Source organism: Cavia porcellus, unplaced genomic scaffold (assembly GCF_034190915.1).
Source record: "Cavia porcellus strain 051 isolate PalLab524CR breed Dunkin Hartley unplaced genomic scaffold, mCavPor4.1 scaffold_1, whole genome shotgun sequence".
NCBI classification, from domain to species: domain Eukaryota; kingdom Metazoa; phylum Chordata; class Mammalia; order Rodentia; family Caviidae; genus Cavia; species Cavia porcellus.
In genome coordinates, this window is record NW_026947484.1 from 171,813,429 (window position 1) to 171,836,338 (window position 22,910).

The 22,910-nt window shown below is 41.3% G+C and overlaps 1 protein-coding gene across 1 annotated transcript in view; it reads right to left on the bottom strand.

Annotated features, from left to right (window-relative positions):
• The window catches only part of Pappa (pappalysin 1), a 228,108-nt gene that overhangs the window by 75,242 nt on the left and 129,956 nt on the right, over positions 1 to 22,910 (bottom strand). The window contains exon 10 of the mRNA XM_003479141.4: positions 17,324 to 17,517. Within this exon, the coding sequence (XP_003479189.2) occupies positions 17,324 to 17,517 (194 nt within the window). The remainder of the gene's footprint in view (positions 1 to 17,323; positions 17,518 to 22,910) is intronic.

The window sequence follows — 22,910 nt, forward strand, 5'->3', positions numbered from 1 at the left end:
ATGTAACTGATGTGGTTTTTCCAAGGCTGTATGTGCTAATGCAAGGAACCCTAGAAGCCCAGGTCTCCATGGTCCTACAACAATGTGCAGAGATGATGACAATAATCACATGGATCAGGAAAGGCCCAGTATTCATCCTTGGCCTCTGGAAAGCCCTGCCCCAGGACAGTCCACCATCTCAGGTGCACATGCCATTGGTGTGCAATAAATTTAACAATAAAAATTGGTATCCATAATGATTCTATAGTGAGTACAATGGGCCGCAGAGCCAGTTTTATTATATCCTTAAAACTAGCCTGTGAGAAAGATATTAGTATTATTCTTATTCCCAGTAAAACAAACAAACAAACAAACAAAAAACCCCAAAACAAAACACTAGCTGGCAGGAATTGCAATGGCCTGTGAAGCCCACTGGCTCAGGTGAGGCAAAGCTGGGGCACTAGCACTACCATGTCCCTTTGCCAGGACAGACATCAATAACTAAACACTACATGCTTCCCCACTTCACCTTAGACTCTGACTCCATCTTAGCAAAGCACTGCAGGAGCTGTGGTCCATGGACCAAACTGGCCTGGGAGATAAATGCTATTTGCAGTGCTTGAACTTGGCTGTTAGGGCACTGCAGCCCAGCCTCAGGTGTTTGCTGTTCCACCTTTAGTATCAACAGCAAGGAAGCACCGAACAAATACTAGTTGGATAAAACAACAATCTGGTAATAATACTTTACATACCTTATATCTTTGAATGCATATAATGACTCTCAGCTCCAGGCACTGGGCTTCTGTCCCTGTCTGCAGAGTACTCTAAACCTCTTTTACCTGGCTTTTTTGCTCATTGTTATGCCTCTTCCTGCTTATCTCTTCTACTTGTTACTCCAAACTGACCCACCAAACTTTAAAAGTAACCAAGGGTTAACAGAAACACAACACAGTCCTTGAGCATGCGTGTGCACACACACACACACACACACCTGCAATCCCCTCCTCCGATCTCCTTTTTACACACTTAATAACAATGGGGAAAAAGAGGAAGGAGGGGGAGCTAGGCTTTCTTTTACCAACCATTAGAAACAATTATCACTTTCCCCAGGCTTCCAGAGCAGCCTTCCCCTTTGATGCCTGCCTTAAAGAGATAGAGTGGAGGGGGAGGGAGGAATTGTCTTTCTTTCAATTTCAGGATTTATTATTTGGCATGAACAGACAATCAAGCAAGGAAGCATTTCCTGTGTGCCGGGTGGGTGTGAGGAACAGTGCGATGCCTCCTCCCTCCTTTCCTCCCTCCTGAGTTTTGGAAATAGCAGCAGATCTCAAGGCTTTCACCCAGGAGACATTTTCAGATAAGAGAACTTGGCATTGGATGCCCTCCAGCCTTGGAGCTGAGTTCTGAGCTGATTAGCACCTCACTTCCCCCCAGGACCTACCCCTAACACATTGCCCACTCCTTAGACATTGGATGTACTTCCCTGAAAATCTGAAATGCTGGAATTTGGGGTGTAAGCCCCATGTTGTGGCCTGGCTAAATGAACATAGAGGAAAAATTAGATTTCCAATGGGAAAGGAACACAGAAATCATGTAAGATATCACTGCTCTTTGAATACTATCATTTTTACAGGTTTATTGAATTTCCTATAGAAAAAACGGTTCTGAACTGATTCTTGGGCAGTATATTTGTTTAATTCTGCAGATAGAGGCTCAGGATATTTGATCTTGGGACAAGCTGGGAATCTCAACATCTGCTAAAGAAGCACTTCATAGTAGAAGCCACAAAAGTGGCAAAACCAAAGTGTTTTCTTTTGCCCTCATTTGTGGGTCAGCATCTGTGCTCCAAGTACAAAATCCTTATATCCCAGAAAATCTGCATTCCTCTCTTCCTCTTCACCTCCCTTGGGATGCAGAGCCAGGGGTCAGAAGAAGACACAGTGTGCCCAGCCACACTGTGTGTCACACCTGTCAGGAGAAGGTGTGTGGTGAAGTGGGCCTGTGTCCCATGTGTGGGACTCCAAAGCCACCTCCTATTCCCAGTTCTATCTACAGATGGGCACACTGAAGGCCACCCAGCCTAGATGATGAGCATAAAGACGAGGATGTTGGTAACGATAAACAACTAGATGCTTCCATCTCCATTAACTCCACTCTTCCATCCTGAAGGGAAGACGTGGTCCAGTTTCAGATGCAGAAAGCAAATAGTCACAAAAGCCGGGACAGTAATAATTAAAATGCTACTTGTCTTCAATTTATATTACAGGAAATGTTAGTCCTGGTATCTCCAGCCCCGGGGTTGGCACTATCTCCCCATTTTACAGACAGGACAGCTGGGCATAGCAGGGCATTGGTCTGAGCCCATCCCCAGACACTGGTTTTGGGAGGTGACGGGAGGGGCTCAGGCTCCTCCAGCTAGTAAATCCTCTAACAAGAGAGAGTGATTAGTGTCGGATGTGGCGGTGGGCTTTTGTGCTGCTGACAACTGCTGCCATGAAAGGCCTGTCCAGGCTCATTTCACAGGGCCCCCCCCCAGGCCTGCTCCCCAGTCCCCTAATTATGCCATTCACCAGTCACCCAGGCCCGCCTCTGAACTCCTGACCCAGCAGTGAAAGACTTGGGATCTCATTACTAATCTCTTAAGCCACCTAGTCCTCCAAAATACATCCATTTAAGGTGGAGGCCACAGCTTTGGGGGTGGGAGGTGAGGAGAGGGAAAGCCCAGCTCTGGGACTTCTTGTGGCATGACTGTCTCTCTCTGGAGCTCAGAGGCCAGGCCACAGGGCGGCTAGTGCTGTGGTATGGCTCAGCACAGGGCAGGCCTTGCAGAGGGCTGGTGGCTGGCCCAGGATGAGGCCCTCAGAGGGAAGGGCAAGGGCATCTGGGGCCACCTGTTTGCAATTTCAGGGGTGTGGGTGGAGGATGCGGCATGTGTTTGTTTTAATTATTATTATTGTTGTTGAAAAGGGAGGAAAAAATGAGCAGAAACTGCTAACATCTGGAGGCTGCTGTCCAGCTTACGTAATCTCCTGCAGCAGAGGAGGAACACGGGATCTCTGGCCAGATGGTCGGGCTGGTGACTTCACAGCACATGTGCCGCCTCCAAAGAGTAAGATGCTGACGGGGTTGCGCGAGTAGGATGTAGGGCCTTCCCTAGGGTCCCGGGCAGAGAGGCAAGGGGTGGGGGGCTTCCAGAGGGCCTATGTTTCTTTTGGAAGAATCCAGGTCTCATTTGTATTTCTCAGGTGAATCCCAAACCTTTTTCTTATACTCATCCCTCATCCATTTCCTCATTTGTTCAGTCAGCAAACATTTATTTAGCACTTTTTATGTGCTAGGTTCTCTGTGTATGTGTCTTTGTGTATAAGTGTGTATTTATTACTGAGGGTTGAACCCAGAGACTTTGAATGAGCTATATCCCCAGCAGCTCCTTTTTTGTTTTACTTTGTTTTGTTTTGGGAAATAAAGTCTTATTAAGTTACTAAACTGCCTAACTTAGGCTGCAACATGCATACTTCTGCCTCAGCCTCCCAGACTGCTGAGATTACAAGTGTGTAACACCACCCTCAATGATGTTGCAGGTTTTTTACTATAGCAAAAAGGTGAATCTCTTGAGGAAAAAAAGAAGTACGCTTTTCTTAAATAGCTCCAAGATCCACTGGGGCAGGAGGGCGGAGAAGTAAGCAAGCAAACACTCGTAGAAAAATGTAGGATCTATGTTTGAGGTTCCTGTAGAGAGCGGAGGGTGCTGGGCGAGCTAGTTGGTGAAGCAATCAATGCCTGAAGGCCAGGCCTAAAACTCACAATTTTCATGTCAAATGGGCTCTGGAGAGGAAAAAATGAAAATGAAGGCCAAAGAAGAAGAAAAACTGGGCCACAGCTGAACTCGGACAATTGATGTCCCTTTTAGAAAAGAAGAAGGTTGAGGTGCCAAATCCTTCTGTAAACACAGATCTTAGCACAGTAGTTAAAAAAAATATATTTGCTAACCTCCTATGTTTTCAGATCTCTCTTTCTATACTGAAAACAATTATTGAAGCCAGTAGTTCTAGATCAGGATACAGAAACACTGTAGGTAGGATCAGATCAGCAGTACACAATTAGCTTTACCCAGAATATACCTTCAACTCTCATTAGAAACACAGCACTCCTGTCTACAGTAGATGGAATTTCTGAGGCACTCCCAGCTCTAGATAAGAATCTGGAAATGCAGTAAATTGTATTTCACACCCTAGAGAAACTGCCCATTCTAGACCAGCATGTTGAAAACTGAAATGATTCCAGTTCTAGACCAGAATACCAAGACGCCATCATTGTACTACAGGATCAGGTTATGTTATCTCCTCTGTGTCTGCACTCACCAAAACTGCTGGTCTGAGATTTAGACACTGATAGCTGAGAAGAAAAACCAAGTTAGCTCTAATGTGGTTCTAGAATGGGGCTGGGGAAGCACAATCAACTCAAGAGGTAAGCCCTCAAACAGGACCTCTCCACTGCTCATCTCAAAGCCTTTCAGATTACAGGAGGTTCTTAGGAAGCCTTCTGCCTCTTCTTGGTCTTTTTCTGGGATTCCCTAAAAGTTCAGGGGTTAATCAGGAAAAACATAATCACATCCTGGTCATTAAATGAGCAGTGCTAATGGCAGTCTGGACCACACTGACGTATTCAAGAAAGGTCAGAGGGGTGATTCTTCACTTGAGAACATTTGTGTCATGAAAGAACACGGCTTTCTCAAGTTCATAAAAGAAGGAGTTTCCAGGTTATTTGTTTCTTCCCCACTCCCTGTTTCTCCACTTCTCCAGTTTTCCAAATTAAGATCTGTGTGTTGCAACCTGGGCTGAAGATGAAGTACAAGCCACATTACTTATGGGGAATCCCATTAGGTGCCAAGATGGTGACGCACAGTGCATTTGCTCCTGGGTCTTCCTCTTCACTGCAGACCTCAGGACTTTCTAATTCTCTGTATGCCTGGTAAGTAAGGCTGCAAGCACTGCAATACTGGTTCTCTTCTGTGAGAAGAAGGCTTTGCTGGGTTGTGCTAGCGTGGTTTCTCTTAAGCAAGAAACAAGAGGCAGAGTTGCTTATATGGTTCACAGACTCCTACAGTTCTTCTGGTTTGAACAAGGACTTTCATGCTTTAGGAAAAGTTGACATTTTTCTTTGGCCTGATGGTCCAAATTTCCGAGGTAGAGATGGTGACTGTAACACACAATTTGGAGGCTTGTGCATAACAAGTGTCCACCAAAGCAGCACAATCCTCAGAGAAGTAGGTCTCTTTCCAGTGGCAACTTCGGTCAGGGAGCACACAAATGTGCAAGGCAGGGGGTTCAAGCAGCTGTGTGAGGTCCCTGAGAACTACAACAGGATATTGTGGGACTCACGGTGTGACCTCCACAACCACCCCACACCCACCCATCACTTTCCGTACCCTTCCACTGAGCAGTGGAAATCACACACTTTTCCAGTTCAAAAAACATGAGTGGGGACCTCAGCTTATGGTGTCCACAGACTACATGACCTTGAACCTGTTGCCACATCTGTTTCTCCACTTCCTACTCTGGAAGGCTGAGTCAAGAGCTCCCAAGGTCCTTGCACACAGGAGCATGGAGATGCAGCTATCCACTAGAATCACAGCTTTCACAGCTGCTTCTTTCATTCTTCTGTCTTTCTTCTTTATAAGGTGACAGTCTAGAGTTCAAATTCAAAACTGCCCTGCCACATGCCTGGGTCAACTGTAGAATTAACCTTGTCGGTCTCAGCTTTTTCTTTTGAGAAGCAGTGAAAATTTCAGTAGCTACTTGTCCAGTGGTGGTCAGTTCTACATGTGTAAAAGCAATGTGGATCTTCACATAGATCCATCACCTGAAAGCCACTCACAGTGCTCCCATGGCCATCAATAGTTCTTATTACTACTGTTACTCTTGTTGTCAATTTTACCATTGTGTGGTTATGCTTCCCCCTTCCATTTTACATCTATATCTGTTCTTCCTTTTCTCCTCTACTTGTCCTTTCTCCTCTTTTCTCGTATCCCTTGTGCTCTGTTGTGCTAGGGTCCTAGCTGCCAGACTTTCTGAGGGCTAAAAAAGGCAGCTCAAATATTTCCATTCATTCCTGTAGGAAGTTAATTACAGGCACACTGTTTTTTTCCCACAATAATAAGTAGTAAAAGGGTCATTATTGGAGGACACAGCCTCCTAAAACCTAGTTCCTTCTTTCTTTGCAAAGGGAAGATTTATGTTTGTGTATTTATCACAGGCCTACTATGTACCCAATGTTGGAAGACACTGCAAGAAGGACATTACAATAGTGACAAAGGAAACCTGTAGCATGGGCAGTTAATATTCTGAAGGTGAAGGCAGAATCTCAAAGCCACGATAGCAGCAAAAAGAGCATGAAGCCATAATTCATGATGGCTTTTGAGGGTTTCTTCTTCTTCTGATTCAGGCAGGGTCAATTACCCCATTTTCATACAATGGATTAGTCCTGCAAATAAGAAAGACCCTACTACTCTGGTCACCCATGATATTAACAGGAAATTGTTATCAGAAAATATGACAACATTTATCAATATTATTTGTATATGTAATCTAATTATAAAGGAGATATCACTCAGCAGATATTATTCCTGAAAGCATCATTCAACAAATCAGAACTGAGTACTCTTCAGGTAATAAATCCTGTGCGAGGCACTGAAAATCCCTAAAGGTAGAATATGGAGTCCCAAAGTTCAGTTGTTCACTTTTCATTTTGCATAGAAATCTAAAGACAACAGGAATGCAAACTAGAGGGCTAGCCAGCAGCTTTTGCCCTGCATGGTCAGATAGCAGCAGAAATGTTAGGAGACATCTGAAGAGTGAAATCTGTGCAGGCTGGGAAGTATGGAAGAGAAGCCCTTTGATCTGGATCCTGGAGGCGGGAAAAGGATAAAAAGGTGGGAGAGTGATTACGCTGTTTCCAGGCGGGAGGTAGGAAAAACCTCAAGGCATGTATGGGGATCCCAAGTCAGCAATTTTGCCTGGAACCTACTCCCTAGGCAATGGGCTGCAAACAAAAGCTCCTCCTGGGCACTGATCTGCGCAGCTAAGGCTATGAGATTTTATAGGTAATGGAGCACTATACTTAAAGCTTCAGGGGTGAGCAAATAGCGAGACCATTATTTCTTGTGGATGACAGAGAATGTATTCCAAGGGCAAAAACCTTCCAATGAGCATTCATACAGATTTTAAAGATGTAAGACACTGCATCACAAAAAAATGAGTGTACCACACCTCATTCTTGGAAAGAGGAGTGCCATTTTGGGAAAGATGAGGCAGAATAGTAAAAAATAGGGACTGAGGATTTAGCTCAGTGGCATAAGCACCTGCCTTGTAAGTGCATGGTCGTGAGTTCAATCCCTGGTACTGACAAAAAAAAAAAAAAAAGAATAGTAAAAAATACATGAGTTTAGGTCCCAGAGGGAACTGGAGGTACTCCTACTCTACCACCTATCGTAGGATGCTTTGTGGTCTTTGCCTCCTTATCTATGATACAGGCACACAGTTGCCATAGGTTGCTAATAAACATTTAGTATTATACTGCCCAAGAAATTTCAACAGATAACGACAGATGGGTTCTAAAATACATGACATGAATATTATAAATGTGCAAATATATTGAGCATATTTTTGGAGGGGGACAGCAATAAGGAAGAACATGTCCTTTGATAGATCAAAAGTAATACAAAGCCATTATAATTAACAAAGTAAAATATTAGCAAACTATATTTCAAGAAATTAATAGGATTTATAAGGATTCAATTTGATGGGTTAATTCAAGGAGCATTCCCTTTGTGCTAGTAATGTCCTAAGTACTTTATATGGGTAATATTATGGGATCCTCCCAATCTCAGTTAATCATCTTTAGAACACAACCCCTGATCATAGCTCCCTGGCGCATGTCATTTTGCGGTGTCATTTTGTCACCTTGCACTGCTGTTTCCTTCCTGGACCTCATGCTGCCATATGGCTGTACTGCAGACATGGGCTTTACCCAGATGGTATCCATATTCCCAAAAGCAGTACTGGCTGGCAAATCAGATTTCTTCCAATTGTATACCTTTTCCAGAGGCCTCTTTCTCAGAAGAGAGGGAAGGGCAGACATCAGTCAAGTGTCTCCTTCCACCTACTGCATATCAAGGTCCAGTTTGGGGAAAGGTCCCAGGGCAAGCAGGAGGCCCAGTGAAGTCTTTATTGAATTGCTAAATGCAGATGTGTGCTGATGAGCAGAGGTACCTCTCATAGGCCTCTTTGAGTCCATTTTTTCTTGGAAAATGAGCGGGAACAAATGTATACAGGGTTTGTTGGTCCTTAGGCCCGACTGAAGAAGTAGACAATTTTAAGAAATTCATGCATGGGATGGAAGGAGAGGCAGAAGCCCCTGTATAATCTGGTTCTACATCCAGGCTAATTTTAAAAGACAGGGCAAGGATAGAAGGCAGGAAGTAGAAGGACTAAAAAAAACAAACACAAACAAGTGAACACAAACAAAAACAAAATCCTCTGTGTACAGCCAAACCCAAATTCTGCTCACCCCCCACCCTTTGGGCCTGGCTTGAGAAAGTTTACTTTCAGACTAGTGAAATGAACATGTGGCTTGGGGGACCAAATTCAATACAGTCAAAGCAGCGGGCTCAGCAAGCTTGACTGGCTCTTGCTTCCTAAGTGCATTACAACCCCAGAGAGTGATCACTGTTTACATTTTTTACATGTTTCTTGGGTACAGGACATGAAACTAAATTACACAGCAAAGGGTACACTGGCTACAAGCCGGTGACCCCACTTAAAACAATGCAATAGAGCGAACGTAGCCAGAGAGACGAGAGAGAGAGAGAGAGAGAGAGAGAGAGAGAGAGAGAGAGAGAGAGGGAAAGGAAGAAAGAGAGGGAGAATAAAAAGAAAGAAAAATGTGCAAAAGAGTCTTAAGGATGCATGAACCAATAACAGGGTGAAAGGAAATATCTGGTCCTGAAGCTAAGATTAAGAGAGGTGCACATAGAGAACAAAGCCACTGAGGTGGGCATAAGCCAGGCTCAAGAGAATAGGAAAACAAAGGCAGCTTCCAAGATGGTCCAGGAAATGTTTGGTAGGGCATGCCAGCTTTCTGCAGAGAACTAGTGGATGTGGCCAGTGGACATGGCCCCAAGCCACAAAATCCTGCTTATTCTTGGGCTTCAAGTCAAAAGTCCACTGGCAAGTGAGAAATGAGCTCATTCTCTAAGTCATGCCTTCCGTGCCCACATGGCACCTTCTCTGACCAATCAGTATGCATTTTAGCGAATGTATACAAAGGCAAGAACCACCTCTCCATTGCTGTCTTCTCTTACAAAGCCTTACTCTTCCTCCAGCTTCAGTGAATTCACAGATAACTTACTTCTGCTGGCATATGAACTGGCATGAATCAGCCCCCTTGTACTCTATACTTGACATATGTTAGGTCATGAGATTCTCATGACCATTCCACACAGTGATAGCAGACCTATTGCACTGATGCACAAAACTCAGTCATTTGCCAAGTGTCACACAGTTGGTTGATAAGGAATAGTACTCAAATCAGGTGGATAGTTTATGTTTCTTCTACACAACAGTATGGTCACACCACAGTTTTTTTTTTGTTTTCCCAAATATCCACTGAAAATCAAAGCAATTCCATAGATCACCTCCTTATCAGGCTCACCCTTTCTGTCAAAGTACATCCCTTTAAAGTTTTCTGCAGTTATCACAGGGCTTTGCCAATAGCCTTGCCAATATCAGTCGTGGCTTGTAAGAACTAGGTTCAGTGTCCCCTCGTTCCAAGAGTTAGTGCATTCTGCCTGAAGGACAGTAGTGATGTTGTTTACCCCAATGTCTAATGATGTTTTGGACAAAATGGTTTCACAATAAGACTTTACTGATTTTGGTCTCAATGTCAGAATCATTTTGTAACAGTTGGGGAACTGAGAGGTTCAGAGAATTTGTTTAATCAAAGTGAAATTTTAAGTAAAGTAAGATTAAGAAACTAACTTAAATCTCTCTGCCCACATCATTTTGTTTCTGTGTCCAAAAGACTACTCTTTAAAAAAAATCCACATGTCTCTAATTGGATTTGTTCCTCACTTGCCAAAACTCCACAGGGAGGTAGAATTATGTCTGTAAAACTATCTTTCAGTTTTAGCCAGAAGGAAAACCTCAAATCTGAATCAGCTATCTCATCCTTGACAAGTACCTGCCATGTAGATGTTACTACCTTTCCCTCTCAGGGCAGATCTTACCCACATCACACAGAAAGAAATGATGGGCCCTCCAGTTGAAAATCAAGCTGATCTGTTACCAAGTCATCATTATTTTTCTTAAAAACTCATTCTATTAAAAATTATTCAGCTAGAATTCCGGTGTCTAGATAGTTACAGACTTGTGTAGATGTTACAAGAAAAAATGAGTGAAACAATGAGAGAAGGATCAGGGCAGTCTGTTGGACCCTGTAAGGTTCAGTAGATGTAAATTCCTTCAAGGCTCAAAGTTTCCAAGACAAGCTTTAGGGGTATTTAAAGTGACCAGCTCAGTGGGCTCTGTTTTCAACTCTCCTGGAAGGATATTTTTCGGGGGGGGGGTATCCTGAACAAATGGGACAGGCTGTAACAGACCGTGGTACTTTCTGTTCTGTTTCCTTAGATGACTTGCACATGTGCTATTGAAAAATTATTCAGAAACCACCAGGAGAAAGCAGATCCCTTGAGTATTTGAGAAAACAACTTGGAATCTGCTCCTACATTTCAGTGTGTTCCTTTTGCCTCCCTTCTTTCCCTACCATTGGTGAGGTTGTCCCATTTTGCTAATCAGAAGAGTTAACTGCTTTAGTAAAGGCAAGACAGGCAGGTGGGAAGGAACAGATAGCCCTTAGGATAGTGACCTCAGTACTGGCTGTTGTGTCTAAGATTTTTCCCTGCACTTTGAAATTGATGGTTTTTTAATTAACATTGGGGAATTGTCTGTCAATGCAAAATTTTCAAGTTACATTATTTTAATGCAGTGCCAATAGGCAGGTACTGCATAAGAAAGGTAAGAGAAAGTGTCATAGGAAAGGCAATTCATATCTTTAAGTATTTCTTCAAGTTGAGAGAGAAGTAAGACTTTTCAGGTGTATTGTTGTGAAGTATATGGAAAATAATGTGCTTCAAATTCCTTATCACATGGTCTGGCATGTAAGTAGGTACTCAGCAGGTGTCACTTGTCTTTTTTTCCAAGAATATCTGACCACATTAACTCCTACTTAAAACCTCAGAAGACCTCCCACTGTCCCTCATAATAGTGTCTAAATTCCATAACTTGGCAGGGTGTCCCTGATCACCTTTTCTGGCTCATCTTTTTTGACTTTATTTCTTAGTAGATTCTCTCTCTCTCTCTCTCTCTCTCTCTCTCTCTCTCTCTCTCTCTCTTCTCTATCTCTAGTGTGTTCTTACTATCTATCCCATCCTATAGCTCATAATATCCTTCTATTCCCAGCTTAGCAGTCACTTCTGTAGGACATCTTCTCATGCCCTTTTCTGTGTTCCTCCACTAAGACACTTCTTACAATGTATAATAAGTACACACAGAAAAGCTTCCTAACCTCGTGTCCAGAAAGCATGGTGGTATCTAGCTCCTTGCTCTGGGGCAAGGGTTAAGGCGACACAGATGACCACAGCTCTTCTGGCTCAGACTCAGTGACCATCAAGGAATGCATACATCTTGTGATTCTCTCTAACTAGCACTTCAAGGTTTTCTGTGTATAGTTCATGGCTTGTGACAAAACCATAAATTGAACACAGTTTATTCTTCAATCTACAATTATCCTATTTGTGCTTTTCTTTTTTTTTTTCCTTTCATGTTTCTACAGTAATTAGGCATACATTCCAAAATCTAAGGAATCTGTTTTACATGTAGAGTTACAGCTTAAGATTGAAAGTACTTTTTGTGTTCCTTCTATATTTCCATATACTGTACTCATTTGAGAAGAGTGTCTGGAGGGAAATGCTCAGCCTGAAAAAATGAGGAAAAAAGGTCGGCTATCTCAGCAGCCAGGTGGAAACCATAGAATACTATCTGGATAATCAAGACAGGGAACTTCCACTTTCTCCATGGTATTCCTGCAATGTGTGCACCATACAAAATATCCCCACAAAAATCTCCAGCTCTTCGGCTGTCATCATGTGTCAGTTGCTGAAGCAGGTATGAGTTACCTAGTCCTCCTGTATGTACACTCCTATTAGAAACACAGTGGCCTGCATCTGCTTCTGCCCCTCCAGGGCTGAAACTCATAGTAAGTCCCTCCACTCTTTCTGAGTCCTAGTGGCCTAATCTGTAAAACGAGAACATTGGTTCCTATTTCTGTAGTAGCTTTAGTAAGATTCAAGGAATTTGGTGCATAGCCCAGAGGAACTTGGTAAATGTTATTTTTATAATTTGTCCGGGATCTTCTGAAAGTGGGCAAAATATTTTTTTTCCATCCAATACCCTGGCTCTCATCCCTGTTGGCTGAGTAAGCTGGGTTGATATCTGTGTGTTTTCTTCTTTAGGGAAACTCCCTCTGGATCTCACACTCCTAGGTCTTTGGCTACTGTTTTTAGTTGGATGCACCCTTCTAATGAAATAGAAAGCTATTTGACGGCAGCAAAAGGAAAATTCTGTTTTCCAAAGTACCAGTCTGAATACGTGGCAAATATTTGTTGATGCAACTATGTTTAACTCAATAGAATGTTGAGAGATTATTGTGTTGGTCACTGCGGTTACCCCTGGATCAAAGGTAACAAAGGAGGCTAAAATGAATGAGGCAGGGAAATGCTATTTATAACATCCAATAAATGCAAATACCCAGCATGAATTGTTTTCTCTACATCCTTAATCTCCACTGGGGAGATGTTATCATTCCCACTTTCCAAAGGTGGGTGTGAAGATCTCCAAAGGGATTAATAACTCAATGCTCCCCCCAAAAGAATAGGAATTAAGAAAGCAAGGCCAGGTCTTCCTGATGTAGCCCATGCTCTCTCACAAATATCCCTCAGTACACAACTGAAATATAATTACATTTAATCAAATGAGTGGATTAATTAATCCATAGACTATTGTAACAGAAGACAATTTATGGCATGTATTTTAATAGACACAAGGAATTATGGACACTTCAAGGAATAAATAATAGTGACTCAAAGAAGAGTGGCAAAGGACTGATAAACCCAACAGTGGGTTAAGAGAATATAAAGTCAGAGAATGAATTTCAAAGAGAGGCAGTTTCTGAATCTCACCTGCCTTCTAACATAGGAACCTTCCATAGGGTCAGCAGCACAGCCTGAATAGTGATGGGGAGCCCACTGCTCCATTCCATTCCGATATGTCATATCCTTAGAAAGGCTTTCTTTATTTTGACCTTCAAACGACTGCCCTGGAAATGGTTAGTCTAAATTTTACCTTCAAAAGATTAACTGAGTAAACTGGCTAGTTGACTGAAGGTCTGTAATCCCTAAAAGGGTACTGTAAATTTCAGATAGTTTTAGTATCTCTATCTCTTCTTCAGGTCATTGCATAAAAGGGAAGGTGCCAGTCTGAGAAGGAGAAAATGTGCTTTGTTGGAAATGTTAGTGGTGAGAGAAGGAGGAGAGATAGCTGCATCCCTCTTTGGCAGCCTTTGGTGTAAAGTATTAGAGAAATGCAAAATATGGAAACAAAATAAGAACAAGACAAGATCTTTGCAAGCCCTTAAACTATTTTTGAGGTTCCCAGAAGATAGATAACTTGATTGTTTCAATTTATTTCCATTTTTGTTCTATCTCAGGAACTCCTCATTCCAGCTGGACCAGGAAGGTAAATGGCCAAAATATCCAAAGAATGTCTCTTGTTATAGGATGTTCAGTCCAACTTACAAAACTAGAAAGTTTTGATATTCCTGATACTGTTTGCATATGAGACCCAATGTTTAGGATTAGCTTTACTCTAACCAATCTTGGGAATCCTGTTTGATAAGAATGGGTAAGAAGGACTGAAACCACAGGAGGTAGTAGACTTTCGCAAAATAAAAATAAATTTGAATCAGCATTCTGGGCTTCTATGGCACAAAGTGCTACCTGTTAGGCACTGAGGATGAAAATTTACTGTAAAAAGGCTGCACATCTAGATAGAATTGTCATGCCTCCATCTTGCATAGTGACTGAGGTAAGGTCTAGGTTTTATACTTCATTGGTTTATTTTCTAAGCTCTAGCACAAATTTAGCCACAAATCTGCAATAAATACTTGCATTTATCATTTTTCAAGTAAGAAAAATAGAGCGGGGTCAAATGGAAAACAGAAAAAATGGGAGCCACTGTTGTCACTTTACCATTCTGAAAATTAAAGAAGTGTCCCAGTTAAACAAAGGGACCATTGGGTAGAATCAGTGTGACAGGGCAGCCCAGAATGAAAAATGCCAGTAGTGATTATGAATCTTTTCCAGGAAGATGGCAGCACCTTAGGTTTGCCTCATCATGACCTCCAGAACTCTCTGTCCATGTGGGACTCTCATTTGCTTTGCATTTGAAAAGTAAAGTTTCAAGTAAAGTTTCAGACATGAAGCTACTTCCCGCTTTTTCATAACTCTTAGCCTAGGCCAGAAGCATGGTGGTCCTCATATTCTCCAAGGAAGATAACACCTTGGCTCTCACCTTGGCTGTAAGGTGTGTGAAAGTGGCTGGTGGGCTTTATCTGCTTCAGTCACTCTTTGGAATTGACATCCTCTGTGGCCCACTCATGTATGAATATGTGTGTGTGTGTGTGTGTGTGTGTGTGTGTGTGTGTGTGTGTTAGAAAGAGAGAGAAGAGATACAGAAGACACAGACAGACACAAAGAGATAGTAAGAAAGAGAATTTTACTGGAGAAAATCATGGGCACATTGTGTTCATTGTCATGTTACTCTTAAACCAGATTTCTGAGGACCTCCCAGTTCCTTCAGTTGCTTCTTTCATGCTGCTAACACTCTCACCCTGAAGGGTGAAAATTAACTACCAGTCTCTTCTAATCACTTTGCAGGCAATGATGGCCAGAATCATGCTTTATTCTTCCTCTCTGCTGTCAGAATGGAGCTAAATTTCTACTTCAGATATTGCCTTTACCTGGATCTGCACAGGCTGCACGACGTGTGTGTGTGTGTGTGTGTGTGTGTGTGTGTGTGTGTGTGTGAAAATGTCTGACAGCATCTGCATGCATGTGACTGTGTGTGTGAGAGTGTATGCATGTGAGTGGGTGTTTGTACATATGTATGAGTTAATGCACATGTGTGTGTTCATGCATGTGCATGATGGTAAGGAAATAAATTCAAGACATTTGCTTCCCTGCAAGGAATCCAGGAGACTTTGGTTGTGCCCTCCAGGCTGCCCTCTGTGGTCCCTCCCTTGCTCCCTGGACCTAGGCTCCGCACATATCCCACCCTTGACCCTGTATTCTCCAGTGAGCTGATCTCATTATGGTAAATTTAGTTACAGCTGAAGTCTCCTTGTAACAAAGATTATGTCCAAGCCCAGAGTAATGGAACCTAGTCGATTTCATTAAAATAAAATTGGTTACAATGAATAATTCAATAGGATGATTTTGTTTCCTCATCTCCTCTTTGTAGATTGAACAGCTAGTATTTATAATGATTTTTTAAAATTGGATTTTTGTTTAGGAAGAGATAATCACCCATAATTCCTGACAGCCCTCTCCTTACAGGATTGGAAAAACTGCTCTATGAAGCCTTTTTTCAAATGCAAAAACTAGAAAATTCTCCTTTTTATTCACAACAGTAGCAATAAACTTTGGATGATGTTTAAGCACAGTTACTCCCTTCACTTTCAGTCATGTGAGGTGCTGTGTATATTCTTAATACTCTAATTTGAGCAATGTTTTTTAAACATTACTGAATGTTGGTGTTGAATTTGAAACTGTTGTACATTCTGTGTAACAGAGAAGCCATGTCTGTGCATGTAGAAATATGTGTGTGTGTATGCACGCGTGTGTGTGCACGCTCATGTGTATCTTCAGTTCAGGATCCTGACATATCCTAAGTATCTGATCTTATTTAGATCCTGTCCTTAAAGATGAAGGGACAAAGAGGAATGAAACTTGAATATATTCTCAAAAAACTAATGGCCTAGTGGGGGAGCCAGGTGGACAAACAAATGTTTAGAGTTTAATGTGACAGGTAAGCATGAGGATGAGTTCACAAAGTCTGGAGATGGTAGGGGAAGAAGATGAATTCTGTTCTCTTATTCTTGCAAGTATCATTCATTCATTCATTCATTCATTCATTCAGGTGGTGGTAAACAAGAGAGGCACCAGGAAACATGATGTTTCCATTTCTTTACACATTCTGCAGGGAGTTCGGAAATGAAGCTCTGATGAAATTTATGAGCGTTCTAATAAATGAAGTCATCCTTCCCTATACTGTACCCAGTGATTATTCACTGAGTCCGAGCAGACAATTAGATTTTTCTTCATCTAGAAACCAGGCCTACTCTACTGCACCTGAATTGAGGGAGCAATATTAAGAGAGGACTGTCCAGCAAACACAGTTCCTCTGCAAGGCAAGAAGGCAGGTTGGCCTTAGAAATGACCACTAGGTTGGGCAGTCAGAAGCACTGAGTCACAACTCTGGGAAATAGAAGTCTCGGAAGAAGACAGGTGCTTACTCTGCAGGATAATTGGAACGGCGGCTCTGGGGACAGCAAAGCCATGCCTAGAATCATACAAGCTCTAGTGGCCCCGAAACTCTCACTGCCTCAACTAGGTTGTGAGTCTCCTGGGAGAGAAACATGGCACATAAATAGAGCATAAGGGGACTGAGGAATGACTCATAGCTTCTTAAAACTGAGAAAGTCCTTGGAGATCACCACCCTCAACTAGTTATTATTTTAAAGATGGGAAGATGGGGCCCAAATAGGTGGGAGGACTACTCCAAAACCATGCAGTGGATTCACAATAGAATTGTCATGAATGCATGAAGCATACAACTGGGCATCCTCAATATAAAAAAAAAAAAGGAAGACTTCCTAGATTAATTTGTTCTCACCTCTATTGAATTCTAGTGATACAGCCGAAATGGAATCCTTTCCTACATATGAATTACCAGGTAGGGAAATGGGAAGACAGATATCACCCCTGTGATGCTAATGGCTCCTCCACTAGGCCGTTGCCTGTGTAACCCTTTATAAACACTGACACTGCATTTGGTTAAAGATGTGTTCAAGTGGCCACATCCTATGGCATTGCAAGTGAACTGAGGAACTTAAGGGGCACAGCAAAGATCAGAACATCAGCAAGAAGTGTTGCACAAAGCCAGAACCTTACCTGGGATGCTGCCGGCTGCCCGATGATGACCCAGCCTGGGCATTGCTGGTCTTGATGGGACACTGAAGCATTGGATGCCCACTGATCCAGGAATCCTTGGGGTGTGTAGACACCACAGTCTTTAATACTAGTCTGTTGTTCAAATTCTTCGCATACTCCATCTCCATCATGAAAATAGCAACGGCTGGGTTCATCTACAAGAGAGGAACAGAGAAAGAGAGAGACAGAGAGAGACAGAGAGAGAGACAGAGAGTTGATGAATACTTGTTTCTTGGCCTTCAGCATCATTAGCAGCTATGAGATTTGATCACCAAATCCACCAGCCTTGTCAAACTCATCCTCATTAGTCACAACGGAATATTCATTAGCCTTTTTTTAAAAAAGGGAAACCATGTCATATGGAATGACATGGGTAGACATCATACAAATAAAAATAAGCCAGTTACAGAAGAACAAATCCTGCATGGTTCCACTTAGGCAATGTATCTAAAGTTATGAAACTCACAGATCATGAAAGTAAAGTGAAGTTTCCCAGACTCTGAAGGGAGGGAAAATGAGCATTAACTGTTCAATAGTTGTAATTATACACAAAGAAAAAGCTCTAAATAACTGCTATACAACATTATGCTTATAATTAACTACATTATACTATAAACTTAAAATATGTTAAGAATTTTTTTGCCACATACATACACAAAAGTTCACAAACATATCCATCTTCATTACCCCCAAGTGAGCCTCAAAACCTTCTCAAGAGGAAGGTATCATCATTACTTTAATTACTATTTTAATCTCCACTTGAGACGCCACACAGTTGTAATAACTTGAGAAGGTCGCACAGTATATTTATGTCAGACCTGGGATCAGAGTTCAGACCTTCACTTTCCAACAATGAGTACATTACGAACATCACAGAACTTTGTAGCTGTAAACCTGGGCTCATACAACTCCAAAGATAATGCCAGTTTTGCATAAAAAAAAAATGAACTGGATTCAGTACCAATTCTGAAATTCCCTTTTTTTAAAACCAGGAATTGAACTCATGACCTCATGTTTGCCAAGCAGGCCCTTACGCAACTGAGCTAAATCCTTGGCCCTAGTTCTGAAATTTCATTGATCATGGTAGACAAGTCTTTTTCTGTCTCTGGACCCAGTCTTCAGATCAGAGAAAGGGATTAGAATACTGACATAGAGCAACACATGCAGAAACCTACATATGGTCACCTGAAAAAGATTACTCTGTATTCTTTCTGTAACTTTAATAGCAGCTCTTCTAAACTATTTTATCAACTCTTCTATGCAAAGCTAACTACTCCCCACTGTATGTGAGTGCCTATTTCACTACGATCACCACCTTAACACTTACCATACGATACTGTTATTAGAGCTGCAGCTGTCTGGAAGGATTCAGGATTCCTTGAAAGGTAGTACCTATTCAAGGATTATCCTAGGATTATCATATAATTTGTCATCCAAATCGGAGAGTACTTTGAAAATGATGGCAGTGCTATAAAAATTATATCCAGGTAATAGTTGTATAACCGGGGAAAATCTCAGTGTCTCCGGTAAATCACTGCACAGATATCGCTTGATTTAGGTCACCCTTCTCAAACTTGCTATAGAATAGTAGAGTGGCACTCTGGAGAAGATATTGATTGTAAGACCAAAGACTTGGTTTGATTTCTGTTCTTTGTACTCTCTGTAACACTAAAAACTAACCTTGTTTCTCAGCCACTAGATCTTCACCTGTAACATGGACAAGACAGTTCCAGCCTGGACAGTTTCTCAGGGTAACCACAGAACTCTCATCGGAAATGAACATAAACATGCTTTGTACATTCTAAAATAATTGTCAATTTTTTAAAAAAAAAATATTCTTCTTCTAAGGAGTTGATTTATTCCCAAGTAATTGAGTTAAATCAAGTTGTGAAATCAGTACTCACTTGAAACACTATCAAGCAACATTTTCCCAACTAGAAATAGCCCAGGTCAAGGAGAAATAAGACTTGAATTTCTTTGATGCTGACTATTTGAAAAAGGAGTTATTGAATTCAGGGACAGCAAAATGTTGAGCCCCTTCCAAGCTCTAAAATCCCTTGTTTATTTCTGCAAACAGTTTACATAGTGAAATACTACCAAAAGAGCCAGAATAAATCAATCCATTATAATTCAATTATTTAAAGATGGGTTTGAGCCAGCTGAGGACTCCAGTGACCAGTAGCGTGCAGGGCAGTTCAGGCAGGGAAAAAAATACAGGTTCAGAGCTTCTCAGAAGCTCCCACCCCTCGATGATTGTGGCCAAACTAGATATAATAAAACACAATCCAATAGTGATCAGCTGTTAATCTAAACTTGCTCTCTAAAATTCAGTAAAGGGGACTGCAGAGTAAGGATTCTGACATATAGCAAAGGTAAGGCCAATCCCCATCTCTACCACACATAAACACTGTAGGGCTGAAATAAGCTAATCACTCTGAACTGCCCTAACCCACAAAAAATGGAAGCAGTCATATTTACTCAGTGTCGTCACGGTGATTTTGTGACATGCCCCGGACAATGCCAGCCCCTTCACTCATTCCATCTACTAGAAAACTGAGAGCTAGAGGAGGTAGAGTATCTGCCTCCAGGTCATACAGAGAAAGTTGGAACCAAAGCTAGAAGTCTGAGCCTGACTTTTCGCAACTAGCAGAACAGATCCTTTTTATACTTGTGTGAGTCCCTCCCTGCATTATCATTAAGGATAAGATAATCAAGTTGCCACATTTTCCTCCTCCAATACAAAGACAAATAGGGTGGGATTATAGTAAGATTATATAAAATCTATCCCCTATTCTCTAATGTGTCTTAATTAATTTCTTCAGCAAAGATACCTCCCACAGTAGGAAAAAAAAGAGAAGAAAGAAAAGAAAAGAAAAAACAGAACTAGAAATGAATTCTCAAGAAGGCTAATTTCCTCTTGATTGTGTTTAAGATTGCAACAAATCTAACTGCTTGGAATCAGCAGAACCTAAGAATGGAGAGAGTCAGACATAGGTAGAAAAACAGATGCATAAGTGACTACATAGATAGGAAAAGACAGTGAAGAGCAGAGCAGGGTGGGAACAGAAAGAGAGGGGGAGAGTGAGAGAGAGAAAGAGAGAGAGAGAGAGAGAGAGAGAGAGAGAGAGAGAGAGAGAGAGAGAGAGAATAACAATATGTATGTCTGGTTTTTTCTAGATTCTGCTGACAAAGCTATTGTGCATCTCTTTTAAAAATAACATCCTTCGACTCTGCTATTCAGCTTCTCTTGCTACTAGTGTCCCAGGAGCCCTTCGGCTCCATCTGCCAGTCTTTGTCTAGGGAATTCGCTATCCCTTCTCTACTCCCTCTGCCCCAAGCACTGAACAGAACAGAGTAAGGAATGGAATACAAATGTGCAGCCAGGAAAAACAAAGACAGCAACAATAAAACAAAACTGGCCTTGTTTCCATTACATTAATTTACTTGATGCTCCTTGAATGCTTTATGTCAGGTGCTGAGCAGGTTGTAATAAAGAATCTGAAGTCAACCCCAAGGTCAAATGATCAGCCTGGCACCCTGGCTTCCTTATAGTGTTAGTTGGCTTTGATGATAATATACACTGAGAGCAACATTGTGCAGACTATAGGCACACACACACACACACACACACACACACACACACACACACATCTGAAAATCCTAACAAAGTTTCAAAACCTAGCTGGTGAGTGAGGGATAAACTTCAGAATCCCTGGTTTACACACTTCTATACAAACATGGTTTCCATTCTGCATCCCTTGAAAACTTCCTTTAAATTATGGTTTGGTGGAATAAAAGGAGATGAGATACCAATAGGGACTGCCTCACAATGGACTTGCTCTGGGCACTCCAATCTCTAAATCTCACCTCATCTTCTCTTAGCAAAAGGCAATTCCACATTTAAGATTAACATTTTGCATGTGGCGACACATTCAGAAAGCTGTCCTATCCAGCTAGCACACTTGATGAAGGTAGACCAGGCATGACTAACAAAGTCCATCTCCATTTGTTGTGTTTTCTCATGTGAGAAAGTTTCTTTTCTTAAGGAAGAAAAGAGCTCATCCAAGGAGTCCAGAATAGAGAGGTTTGCTGTAAGTGGACAGACATAGCTAATGCAGCCCTCATTGACTTAATTTTCAATTTTTATCTGTCAGGAGCATGCATATGCAATGCCATGTCCCTGCACTTTAAAGGTACATAAAAAGGACACTATTTGTGGTAGTTAGACACAGTTGTCTACCTTAGAAAGCTTGGATGGCCAGATCCAAGGACATGGGGACAAGTTTCCTTAAAGAATAGCAAAGGTTGGAGTTTGCACTAAGGTTAAAAAGACTTCTTAACCTTAAACAAACAAACAGACAAATAATTCAAGCATTGATCTTGTTTTCCTCAATGGCTAATCTTAAATATCATAGTTTATCTTGCTGTACCTCAGTTTGACCATATATGAAATGTGAATAAAGTTATCTTTTAGACTTTCTCGGTGAAGTACTGGGTATCATCAAATAGTATAATAATCCAAGAGACACAAAAATAAAACTGGTCTGAAAGACACAAGATCTATCCTTAACAATGAGGAGGTTGAGATGAAACAGGGGCTGCAGGAGTCTTCTTACTCAGAGACTCAGAGGATACAAAAGATCAAAGAAGGTACATGGGCTATTTTCAATATAAATGGCAAGCAAATGAACAGAGAAGTGGAGGGAAAGCAATAACCAAAAAAGAAGATTATATTTATACTAAAACAATTCCATTGCAATATGCAGATACTAATTAACTTAGCTTGATGCAAAACTTTGGTAATTAAAAAAAAAAAAAAAAAACAAACTTTGGTAATTCTTGATGTCCCTAGGATACTTTAGATGGGAGAAACAGCTGAACAGTTCATAGCTAGAAAAGAGAGGTGGAACTTAAGTTAATTTTAAATTAAGCTCTTTTTATCTACTTATGGGTCAGTCTCACATAACAGATAAAAATTTTTGAGTCTTTCAAATCTGTACTTTTAACTAATAATATAGTGCCTAGAGTGAAGGTATCATTAAATAGCCAAGGAATACATGAATTGGTGAGTGACATAAAATATTAAAATATTTGCATTTATGGTTTACACAAATAAACTTGCCTTCATATTGACTCCTATCAATTTAAGGTCCCATCAGTTTAAAGGACCTGAACTATATAGTGACAAGTTATTGGTCACTGAAAAACTAACATAAGCCAATGCATTCTTCAAATGAGACCTGAGATAATGTGACTACTTCATGATAGTTGGCTAATTTAGGATATTTTGGCTGAAATTTTCTAACCCTAAAATATTATCATCCCCTTTCATTATATGTAACCTCTTGATAGATCCTGACCACTTAATTGGAAAAGATGATTTTTGTTAGTTTGACATACAAGGCTTTTCACAAATTTCCTTCTTCATTCGCTTTCCCAAAACACCCAGTTCCATTTTATTTATCTATACTGTCTCTCAAGCGTTGTCTCCCTCTGTTAGAAATGTATTTTCCATTTTTTCACTTTCCTAATTCCCATTAGTTCTTCA